This window comes from Gymnodraco acuticeps, unplaced genomic scaffold (genome assembly GCF_902827175.1).
Source record: "Gymnodraco acuticeps unplaced genomic scaffold, fGymAcu1.1, whole genome shotgun sequence".
Classification (NCBI taxonomy): domain Eukaryota; kingdom Metazoa; phylum Chordata; class Actinopteri; order Perciformes; family Bathydraconidae; genus Gymnodraco; species Gymnodraco acuticeps.
The window spans coordinates 353,722-366,258 of record NW_022990485.1 but is presented as its reverse complement, the minus strand read 5'-3'; the positions used below and the strand labels follow the sequence as shown (position 1 = coordinate 366,258).

Genomic DNA, 12,537 nt, shown 5'->3' with positions numbered 1-12,537 from the left:
TGCTGTGAGAAACCAATTTCATTTTGGAAAATTGCACAATTTAAATCTATTCTAGTAGACCTCAACAATGGAAACATGATCAGTAGAAATGGCCATGACATGGGACCTTTAATACAATGACCTTGTATATGACCCTCATACAACCTCACTTGAAAACATTTAAACTGAGTCTTTAACCCAGTAAGGTTTCTTTGGTTAAATCCTGCCACTAAAGTAAAACTAGCAGAGCAAAACTTACTGTAGGTATAGGTCATTGTAAGTCATAATAACTTGGATTCATATATCGCCTTTCAAGAAACCCAAGGGCGCTTAACAATAGGACGAGGGGTCGAGGGGGGTGAAAAGGAAAACAAATAGGAAGATAAAAAACAGAGAGTTAACTGAGTCTGAAAGCCTTGAGAAACAGATGTGTTTGAGTGCTTTTTTTTATATCAACAGTCAGCGGTCCTGATTTCAAGTAGGAGGGGTACCACATGTTCTGGTGTTTACACTGTGAAATAAAGAGAGCTTTTGAAAAATATTGTTTAAGCAGCTGAATAGCATTTATGTGTGTTTCCCCTGTTCTCAGTGTGCAGAGGAAACTTAACGTGCTTGATATTATTTCAGTGACGTCAGAGTGGAAAGATGTGTTTCCCTTCTTGTCATCCTTAAGTATACACACACCCTCACAAATATGCAAACATTTTACTCCACTCTGTCTCTCTTACACAACACACTTCTAATGCACCCTCTCACCTAACAGTTGCCATCTAAATGCCTCAGCCTTTTTCTAACATTAACCCTAAGTCTAAGGCCTCAAACACATTTTGAGGAAGCACAGAAACAACTACTAAGTGACCCTCAACAAGAACAGAGAGATATATAACACCTACAAAGATTCTCAAAACATCGACAAAGCAACTACACACAGTGGCTGAACAACACATGTAAAATAATATGAGGCAAACAACAGACTAGGCCCTGGGGTATTTTCTTCCTCCACTGAATATAAACCCTCGAGTCCTGTGTGCCTACATTTCTCACAATACTTTACCTGGAACATGACAGCATGTAATAGTCTACAGTGCAGGCTCACACACATTCACGATGTGACTTTGGGGCAGGACGATTACTAGAAAGAAGACATTTTTGTAAGGTGAGAACATTTGTGTTGTCTCTGTTAATTTGAAATTGCAGTCCATTTGTGTCTTCTTATAGTTCATTTGAGTATTTGTAGAATGTCTGTCTATTTGTGGTTCTTTTTAGTTGTTTTGTGCCCTTTTGTAAAATATGTTAAACTATCATTAAGACAAATAACTCCTGTAATATCCCTGGGTTAGGCTGCAAATGCTCTACATTTAACTGAAGCCATTTATTGTAGAGATGTTAAGAAAGAATGGCTCTTCGGCCTCCAGAATTTAACTACAATCACTCTGTATTTAAATAATAGCTTTTAATGTATCCCCGCAGTCTGTACCTAAACTGTGTGATCTGTGGTCAGATCTGCTGCAGCTTGTCATAGCCTGTTTGTCAGGTCTGTGTGGACTGAATGAACTCTGAATAGATTCACTCACAAAGAATGTGCCAGGGGAGTTCACACCCACACAGCCAGGACACCTTTCATTTTTTTTACGATTGTGCATCGACCGAGGCATTAGATTGAATTACCTGAGATTTGACGACACTTTCCAAATATCTTCTACATTAACTACAATATTAAGGTGTCAGTGAACACACCACACAACAACTTTCTCTACTCAGTCTGACCACGTTATACAAGTTTACTGTGTTAATGCAGCTCACGTCTGAGGGTTTCTTTCACACGATTTTTGTTCTCAGAAAAGCACCTTCTTCCTCCTGAATGACCCACCCGGCCGCTGTCTAGAGAAATACACAGCAATGCAGAGTTTCCGGTATCGCGTTTCAATATAAAACACGTATTGACGCGTAATGGCAGTGGCAAGCTCATGGCTGTATAAAGGAAAGGGCTTGCTTCTCAATCTCAATAGTTCTTGTATGTAAATTACTGCACCAAAGCTACTCTAAAGTCAAACTCCTCTCGTCTGCTTTTTGGTTGATTAACCCAGGATAGATACAGATCAAATATAGGTTTATAATTTAAATATAGGCCTATAACTCATGTGCCAAATCAATCTGTATGCACGAATGCAAGATGTATGGTTACGTAGATTTAGGATTACAACTTTTTGTAATTGGTATTTAGTATATATGTGTTTTTCCAAGATTTGGATTCAAGATGTTTGTCTTTAATCTGGTTATATTCGTACAATTGTGTGATATTCTTGATATTTTTGATAGGATAAACCATAAAAACATCTGAAATTGATTACAAAAACACAAGGCTAAAATGAAATTAAGATAACAACTCTAAATAAATACATGCATAGCCGATTATACTATTTTTTCTAACTATGCCTGACTACTTTTTCATTGCTGCTATTATGGAGACTACACAAACAAGCAGTTTTATAGCACTTGTGATTTCTAGTCAATGTTTTATTTGACGTTTACATTTCCATTAAAAAACATGTATATGATCCATCTAGTATTGTGAATGAAAGGGATTTCTTTCAATTACGCTTTTATTTTTGTGACAGAAACCTTTCACTTCCGGCTGTCTTTTAAGTAAATGAAGTATCTTGGAGCTTCTCACTTCTGAACTATATTCAATCTGTCAAATATTTTCTGCCTCGGCGGGCGGAGGTCGAGGAGGAGGAAGACGCTTCAGCTGAAGGAACTCAAACCACCAAAAAGTGAGTGAAATGTCCGAAAAATAAACCTGTTCCCAAAGTGATGCGCACGAGTTTTAATAAGTATCTTGTTTGTTTTGAGACTGTTGAGGAACTGTCTTAAACTGCACAGGGTTCAGACATTACAGCATGCAAATGACTGACTTTAAAGGACTCAACTCAGTCAACTAACGAGGTTTATACCAATACTCGGTCAGTGGTAGACAGTAACGAATTAGGCTACTTACTAAAGTAGAAGTACTGTTATGAGGTACTTGTATGCTTACTTAAGTACAGAGGTGGAAAGTAACTAAGTAGTTCTACTCAAGTACAGTACTCAGTGGTTTAATGTAACTTAGTACTCGAAACTACTTTGAGGTACTTGTACTTTACTTGAGTATTTCCATTTTCAAGATTCAAGGCTTTATTGTAATGTGCACAGCTACAGTGTATACACTGAAGTCTCAGGCTCCTCCAACAGAGCAACATGAATATATATGGGACATAAAACAAGTAAAACAGATATAATAGTGCAAAACAATGTTTTGAGATGTGCAAGTAAATACAAATAAAATAGAAAAAGTGCAAGAAGAGTCTATATACCAGTAATGGAGTATGATATATGAGATGCAAACAGGTGAATGTTTATGGATGTTCTTTAGAGAGTTCTGTTTGTGTGCTTCTTTGTACTTCTACTCCACAAAAAATCTGAGGTAAATACTTTTACTCCACTACATTTATTTAATACCTTTAGTTACTTTACAGATTTGGATGAATGATGTGAAATATAATCAGGTCTTAAATCAGACTTTAGTTCCACCTGGAGTAAATCCACAAGCTACCCTGCAGTCATTCAAACTAGCTGCTCCTTTACCAGCTTTGAGAACACTTTCATGATCAATCATTATAAAACATATCATATCTCATATAAGTACAAGCAGGGCCGGCCCATAGCACTGGCGTTATAGATGTTCGTCTGGGGGGGGCTACGCTGACAGCTCTGGGAGGGAAAAAAACATTTTTTTACCGTTGGGGCTCATCCTAATTTTCGGCCTTGATGTAACTACATTCATAATTAAGTAAATGTAACACCCTTTTCACCCCGGTTACACGTTTCATTTGCCCTGTACGATGGGCGCTGTAAGTGATGAAAATGGGGGATGTTGGCTTATCAGGCACCCGCGGCTCACAGCCAAAGTGCGAGCGTGGGAGCGAGCAAGAAAGAGAGAGAGAGAGGGCGCACCGGTACCGGCGCTGTTGTTATTAGAATCTGCTAAATCGGCTAAAATCTCGCCTAGGGCAGCACATTGTCTAGAGCCGGCCCTGAGTACAAGATCTGGGTACTTTGCCACCTCTTCTTAAGTATTTCCATTTCTGCTTCTTAATGCTTCTTCTCCACTAGACTACAACTCAGAGCCAAATCACTTGTATTACTTTGAATACATAAATGAATGTACAACATATCATCAACATATGCCTAATTATCATTTATCATATGATATATTAAATAAGATGAAGTTACACTTTATGAATCGCTTGATAAAATCCCATTCCAGCCATTTGCTTAAAAATAACCTTACCTTGAACTTACATGAATCTTTAAAGCAATGAAAATGATTATACAATAGTATAGAATATATTATTTTGAAATGAATATTTTGTACAGAATGTGTGTCTTTATTTGTGTATTTTTTTACTTTTAGGTACATTTTGATTTGAATACTTTCACTCCTTACTTTTTATTGTGTAACAGAGTTTTTTCACTGTAGTATTCCTACTCTTACTGAAGTAAAGAGTACTTTGTCGACCTCTGTCACGGACAAGGCGGCTCTAAAACAGCGAGTGGGGAAAAATAACCTTGTTGTTTACTTACAATTTTTGACCTTTCCTTTTTGTCAGTTATCCAGTACTTAAACAAACTGTTTACATGTTTACAAAGTAGTGCTGCTAATGCAAATATCTTATCAGCCCATCACGTTGCAGCCACTCAATGTCCAGGGCTTGTCGACTCTGAAGTTCAAATTAATCAACAGAAAAAGTTAAAATCAGGAGAAAATGTACTTCGTTAGTCAAACTGTGTCAAATTGAGCCAAACATATTTTTTCAGTCCAATGGGAAAGATAAATGGGATGAGTCAGTCTGGATTGAATCCATTTGAGGAGCAACACGATGTAATAACATTTATTTCCATTAAAATTAGCAAAAGGCTACATTTGTATACCTCGGAGGACAAACTTCTTTTAACTTCATGGTCCTTTGAGCAGCTTCCTCGAACTCTGTATCCTTTCTTCTTAAAGGTCCCATGTCACGGCCATTTCTACCGATCATAATTCCATTATTGAGGTCTACTAGAATAGATTTACATTGTGCAATGTTCCAAACTCACATTGGTTTCTCATTCAGCATCTCTGTATAGTATGTGTATTCACTCTCTGTCCTAAACGGCTTGTTGGAGCTCCTGCCCCCCCCCCCCCCCCCCCCCCCCCTCCCTGTGAGCCCAGTGGCCGTCTGCGAGACACAGCCCGAAACCAGCCCGAGCACACACACCCGCAGCCTCGCCGCGTCCCGCCGTCTCAGGCAGAGAAATTGTAACTATACGCAGACGTAACTATACCCAAATATGTCACTGTACCCAGGAAGAAAAAGAGAAATCTCCAACGAGGCGTTCTGGGGCAGCATACACAGGTCTTTTCTGTGTTAGAGTTTTACTCGCTACAGGGTGTACTTTGAGGGTTTGTGACTCTGCAGACCGTTTACATGCAGAACAACCTTCATAACACACAAGGGGACGGGTAATTACCAGAAAAGCATGACATGGGACCTTTAAAACCTCAAGAGGGGCCTGTTTGAGTATTTCAGACTTACTTGTTGTTTTCGTACACAACTATCTCTAGGTTTAACTGAGAATGGTGCAAAAAAAAGAGAACACATCCAGTGATAAGATACAGACTTACGACAGTTACATAACTTATGTTTCCTGCCTACATCTTTGCACAGTGATATAACTGAGGTTATCAATGCAACCAACATGCTTAACCCACAGCCGCAATATGACTAACGTTAACTAAAACAATGAAAGATACAATATTTACAACCTGGGAAACTGCAGAACGGGAAATAAAATGAGGACATATTCATAAATACATGCAGAAGGCACATCTGATCACTGATGGTCCACGCTACAGTTTGATGTCATTTGATAGCACACATTTTAATCCCTCTTGAAATACGTGAAAACAGATATAAAAATGACTTTCCCGTTGAACAAAACTGAATTGAATTCCAGGATAACATTTCTTCCTTCCTTTTTTCCCCCTCTATTACTAATGTGTTTCAACTCATCATTAGCATTAGATTCATGTTTGGTGGAGGTAAGCCTGGGTGGAGGGGTCATACACAATTTCACCGAGAAAGCAGCTTTTCAAAGTCAATGTGAACTTTATTGTCAATCTTTCAGTTTGTGTGTACAGACAGAGATATCGAAATGGTACAATTGTGTTCTAGGAGGAGGTTCAGGTGATAAGGTGTGTGTGGGGGGGGGGTTACCTTGGTTGGTGATTGGCTAATGGTTACACACGCCACACAATTATAAAGTGGCCACAATCTGATCAGCTCATTTTCAGACAGGTTTTTATAGAAATGGATCAGGACAAAAAGAGAGATAATCTTTGTTCCTGAAACTTTCAGAGACATGAAGAAGAGGGGACACATGTTGATGTAGAAGAGACATGAAGAAGAGGGGACACATGTTGATGTAGAAGAGACATGAAGAAGAGGGGACACATGTTGATGTAGAAGAGACATGAAGAAGAGGGGACACATGTTGATGTAGAAGAGACATGAAGAACAGGGGACACATGTTGATGTAGAAGAGACATGGAGAAGAGGGGACACATGTTGATGTAGAAGAGGGGACACATGCTGATGTAGAAGAGACATGAAGAAGAGGGGACACATGTTGATGTAGAAGAGACATGAAGAAGAGGGGACACATGCTGATGTAGAAGAGACATGAAGAAGAGGGGACACATGTTGATGTAGAAGAGACATGAAGAAGAGGGGACACATGTTGATGTAGAAGAGACATGAAGAAGAGGGGACACATGTTGATGCAGAAGAGGCATGGAGAAGAGGGGACACATGTTGATGTAGAAGAGACATGAAGAAGAGGGGACACATGTTGATGTAGAAGAGGGGACACATGTTGATGTAGAAGAGACATGGAGAAGTGGATTTTGCATAATAGGTAACCTTTAACATCTTCTCCGCAGGAACCCAGTGTGCGTCACTCAGCTACCGACAGTAATGGCGACCACCGTGATGGATAGAATCGGGCGAGTGTTCATCAGCCTGCAGCAGATCAGGGAGGTTCCCCAGATGCTGAACGAGGCCGCCCCCTCCATGCCCGGCACCCTAAAAGACTCCGAGGTTCCCACCTACTTCAGAGAGCGCTACGTCAGCACCGGCTACCGACCCCTCAACCAAAACTGGCGCTACTACTTCCTGTCTTTATTCCAGCGCCACAACGAGACCATGAACGTCTGGACTCACCTGCTGGCGTTTTTAGTGCTTCTGATTAAATTCAGGCAACTCGCTGAGACTGTGGACTTTGTTAGTGATCCTCATTCGTGGCCCCTGTTGATCCTGATCGTGTCTTCCTTGATCTACACAGGTTTCAGTACAGTAGCCCACCTGCTGGGCGGCAAGTCTGAGCTGTGTAATTATAGTTTCTTCTTCCTGGATTATGTTGGGGTCGCACAGTATCAGTACGGCAGTGCTGTGGTTCACTTTTACTACGCTGTGGAAGAGGGCTTCCACAGACACGTTCATGGGATCTTCATGCCTGTCGCGACCTTCCTCAGCTGTCTGTCATGTCTGGGATGCACCTATGGGAAGTACTGCAACTACAGACGTCCCATGTGGGTGCGTAAGGTGTGCCAGGTGGTGCCCTCAGCACTTAGCTATATGTGGGACACTAGCCCTGTGGCATATAGATTAATGTCATGGTATAAGAACAGCGATGATCCAGCGGTTTTCTATCATTTTGGCCAGGTGGCTTTCTTTCTTAGCTGCGGCTTCTTCTTCACCTGTCCTGTTTTAGAGCGATGCTTCCCTGGGCGGTGCGATTTTGTGGGACAGAGCCATCAGATATTCCATGTCTTTCTGTCTTGCTGCACCCTGTGTCAGATCCATGCCTCCTACCTTGACTACGTGGGCCGCAGGGAGCTGTACTCGCGTCTGCATGGGAGCGATGAGGCGGGTCTCTTTGTGGGACTGTATGTGTTAGTGTTAATTGGTTGCTCACTTATTGTTTTCTTAATGCTAAGGAAAGTCAAAAAACTGCTTGGTTGCAAGTCCAAATAATAGATAAGAGATTGTAGGAAAGGCATTCATGTGCCTTTATCGTCTCAGACTTACTGCCCATTTTCCGAAACCCTAATAGTCAGAGAAATGTCCCCTTTGCCTCAATTGTTTTTTCCTATAACGTCGAAGGCCTTTAATTGCCTACTCTGCCTCTGACTGGATAGTACTTGTTGCCTTTATTTGTTGGGTTGTTTAGGTTTAGACATTCGATTAGTGTGGTTCTATGCCTTTACCATAGGGATAACGGGCAGTTGCACAAATGGACATTCAGATAAATTGATTTTGGGTCGGGACATTTTCAGACAATTGGAGTTTTGGAATTATAGAAATTAGGGCCCTAGAAATGTTGGGTGTTTGTTCTTGGGATAACAATCTATCAGACCAACTGGCTTTGGGTCCAATGGGAAAATAAATGTAATCTGAATAATGGGCCATCAGAGCATTGGCGTTACACACTGACAGACAGGGAACTAACCATACGCTTGTTTTATGTAAATACTTGTTTCATTTTGCATATTTCATAACTGTAAGGGCCAGATTACAAAAAGGAGCAGCGAGTATTTTGGGACTGAATTGTATTTGTATAGAGTTTGTGAAAATATAAAATGTTTAAAGCATCAGCCAAGACTGGTACATATAACTTTTTACAGCTTATAGACATTCAAAATATCAAATATATAACCGAGAAACGAATGTGTGCTTGTTGCAAGTTCAGACAATGTAAACTAGTAACATCACCTAGAAATCTACCATTCATACCGTAAACTACAATGTTTCTCCATGCCGGGCCTGGTCATTTGCACATGTTATGTAATATTTGGTATAAAGGTGGTGCTGAGCGAGTGTTATTTTGTGAATGATGCCGTTCTCAACCGCCAAATGCCATCAGATAATTGCACAGTGTCCAGGCTCTTCTGAGAGCAAAGCCTTAGGATTTAAGTTGCCATTTTCATGGTGTTGTACATGTAGTTTGGACACATGTGAGGACTTATGATGACATTTCATTGCTAGTGTATTACCTACTATGATAGGCAAACGTTAGCATGCCCCCAGTCAAATCAATATTCAGCCTTGGACGGGGGCAGCAGTTAAAACCTATTTAACCCGTGAATCAATATCAGTTTGTGTTTGCCAAATTTCAACATGTTCAGTGCTTTACCTTTCACTCTCCTGTGTTCTTGTAGTTAATATGACTGTTTAACATGGACTCTGACGGCTTTGAAATGAGCATAGATAACTTGTTTCATTTCCCCGTCATAAAGGGATGTCTGACAGCAAGGTAAAGCAGTAAAAGTATTACAAAAGATAGTGTCCACTTAAGCTAATTATTCTCTCATACAACCCTATTTTGAGAAATCAAAACTATCTAGTTAACATGTTGTCCTTTTGCTAGCTCCTTTTTAGATATAGCAATACACTGCCTTGAACTATTTAAGAAAGATAGATATTTTACGAGGGATTTAATATATTAGTCTTATATATTTGATGAATGTTTTGTATGATCACTGTATTGTATCTTATGGGGAATCTTGAATGCTTCCCTTTTATTCCATAAGGGGAGAAGTGAATGTTGGTAAACGAGGGTACGTATTACAGATGAAGGTACCATATTATTTTAAATCTATGAGAGGTTACCCGTAGTGACCAAGATGTGAAGAAAGTGAGATTGAGTTAACCCTTCGATGCCTGAGTGACTGGACCCCACACTCTTCCATAAGTGGGTCAAAAATGACCCGTATTAGAATAATGTGCTTTTATGCCATTTTTTTTCATTTTGTTTAAGAAAAATCACTTGTATAATATTTAGTATTATATTTTGGTTCACACTAGAAATATTTATATTTAATTTTTCACTATTTATAATTTTAGACATTTTTTTTACATTTTGAAAAAAACCGTTTTGAACATATCGATGCAAAGATCTCCGCTATTCTGAGACCCTCACAGTATCCCAGTCCCTTTTCAAAACTCATCTCTTCTCCTCTTGTCTACTCATAGCCCACCCCCCATCAATCCATGCCGGTTGATCAAGTTTGATAGTCCTATACCCCCCCCCCCCCTAACCTTCCCTTAGATTGTAAAGCGATTTTGAGTCCTTGAAAAGCCCTATAAAAATATAATGTATTATTATTATACTGACAGGTTTCAGATCTTGCTGTGTAAAATAATCTTCCCGAGAGGTGTCACTTGTGATGTCGTCTGTGTGTCCTACAGTGAATGTATTCCTGACAGCAACAGCTGATAAGAATAAAAGGTTCCCATAGGATCCCATAGAAATGCATGCGGGTCATTTTTGACCCACTAATGGAAGCTTGGGGTAGAAATACCAAAACTACAATTTCTTAAAATTTAAATTTAAAATTTGAATGGCATGATATCCAAAACATGTTTTTTGAGGAATAGCTGGAATATGAAATGATAAAAAAATGTAATTACAAAGATACTTCAAGAAAACCACCTAAATTAAAAAAAATACCCACTTATGCATCTAAGGGTTAAACAATTATCTTTTGGAGACAGAGTGTGAAGGAAGATATCATCTTTATAAAAGCACCTTTTCTTCTCAACCTCTTTGAGTTTCATATGTGCAAAAAGGGCGTGTTGACCTTTGAACACTAGTGTATACTTGTCAGTGACAAAGCGGTCATAAATAATGGTTAAAGCTCCCGTATCTGATGCTCTGATTATTTTTGGATTAACTTAGACTCTGATTGTGAATTGAGCTCTACCTTATTGTGCCTTAAGTATTTTGATATGAAACTGTTATTTCTGTTAATGCACTTTCATTTTCTCAAAATTATCTCAAACCTGTATGAGTTGTATTTTCCTTGCTATAGCCAAGTGAAGTTAATGTTGTTAATACTGTTGTGTAGGTATAGATAGTTTATGTTTAACTCGTATTATTACCATCAAAGTAACAGCAGCTCCTGCTTCTTAGATAGGTGGACCCAGTGGCGATCCTAGAGTCTGTGGGGCCCCTCGAATCAGCTTTCATCACCATCAGTGGCGCCCCAACACCCCCCCCCCCCCCCAAAGCGGAGCAAGGCAACGAAACTTATAAGAAGCAGCATTTTACGGTGCGCTATGCATGGGGCCGCCTTGAGGGGGTTTCCCGACATGTCGTTGCAGTAAATTAAAGGGTGTTTCATGTTGTCGTTGCTGTGGACCTTCTTAATCTACCTTCTTTGGGGGCCCCCCTTCTGGTCCGGGGCCCCAAGCAGTTGCCTGCCTTGCCTGTTCGCAAGGGGTGCCCCCTGGGTGGACCTACATCTACAGAATGACCTGCAGAATGAGACGAAATGATATCGCTTGTAGGAGTGAATTGTGAAATGTATTTCATTCAATATTTAACAAAAGATGCGTAAATCAATATGCCTTTGAAATTCAAAAAAAGAGGCGATTTATATAGATGAGTTATTAAATGATTAAATGAGTATGCATAGACTAAACCACAAACCATGAATTAGAATTTAAAGATTGTAAAATAGAGAAATGTGGTATAGTGAATCTAAAAAAATGAAATAAAATCATGCTTTGAAATCTATTTATCTATAAAACAATAGTGACGCATTTCTATATTTTTGAATGTATACATTTGTATGGCCTTGTGTGTATTTAGGGATATATTGGATATTGAACACAATATTGAATCAAAGATGGCATTACATAATTCATTGCAAAAATATGTATGGTAATAATACAGCCCCTGTAATTTCCCTGTTAAAAAGAGTTACTTTTTTGTGGGGATATATGTGTTACTGCAGGTGCTGTATTATTTCTTTATGGAAGAGTTGTGGAGAAATATGATTGTTGTTTGGTCTCCACAGCCATTTGCAAACTGTACAGATACACTTTGATACCTAACATGTGTGTTGATACTCTGTAAATCTTGTCTTGCCACTTTCACTGTGCCTTATTGTTCTGATTCAACATAAAAACATGGATTTGTAGTCCAAGATGTTAGGATTATATGCAAAGGAAGCATTTCCTCAGTAATGAAATAAAACATGTTTCATAAAACTGGATGATGTATTAATACAATTATTTGATTCTACATCTTACCAATAAGGTGACCCAATATCATTAAATAATCTAAGTTAAGCGTAAAAAAAACAGAACCAGTAAAACAAAGAGATTTCATGAAAAGAGAGTCCATGTAGGAAAGATGTCAGATGTAACGAGTCCTCGCTTGACTGGTAGAACAGCTATTTGCCTGTATTTGTGAAAATAAACGAGGGCACGGACATGCAAAATGTCTTCACTTCAACTCGTAAAACAAGTAACACAGACGCTTTAGTTGTTAATCCTGTTTTTGTTGTCCCTGGATCTCTTGTGCCTGATTGCCTTTCTTCATGGTCAATGTGAGTCTCTGTTTCTCTCTGCAGTTCACTTTGGCGTTATTTTGGTCTCTTTCTAGTCTCGTTGTTTTATGCTTATTTGTTGT

General features: G+C 39.3%; 1 protein-coding gene across 1 annotated transcript; it reads left to right on the top strand.

The window, feature by feature from the left end:
* Positions 1 to 1,057: 1,057 nt before the first annotated feature.
* On the top strand, positions 1,058 to 12,116 carry paqr7a (progestin and adipoQ receptor family member VII, a). The gene is made up of 3 exons (XM_034226440.1): positions 1,058 to 1,130; positions 2,598 to 2,753; positions 7,001 to 12,116. Exon 3 carries the CDS (start codon positions 7,035 to 7,037, stop codon positions 8,091 to 8,093), a length of 1,059 nt encoding a protein of 352 aa, XP_034082331.1. The 5' UTR covers positions 1,058 to 1,130; positions 2,598 to 2,753; positions 7,001 to 7,034; the 3' UTR covers positions 8,094 to 12,116.
* The last annotated feature ends 421 nt before the right edge of the window (positions 12,117 to 12,537 follow it).

Bases quoted from the DNA above. Each gene is read 5' to 3' on its own strand.
- paqr7a (XM_034226440.1), top strand. From the start codon at position 7,035: ATGGCGACCACCGTGATGGATAGAATCGGGCGAGTGTTCATCAGCCTG.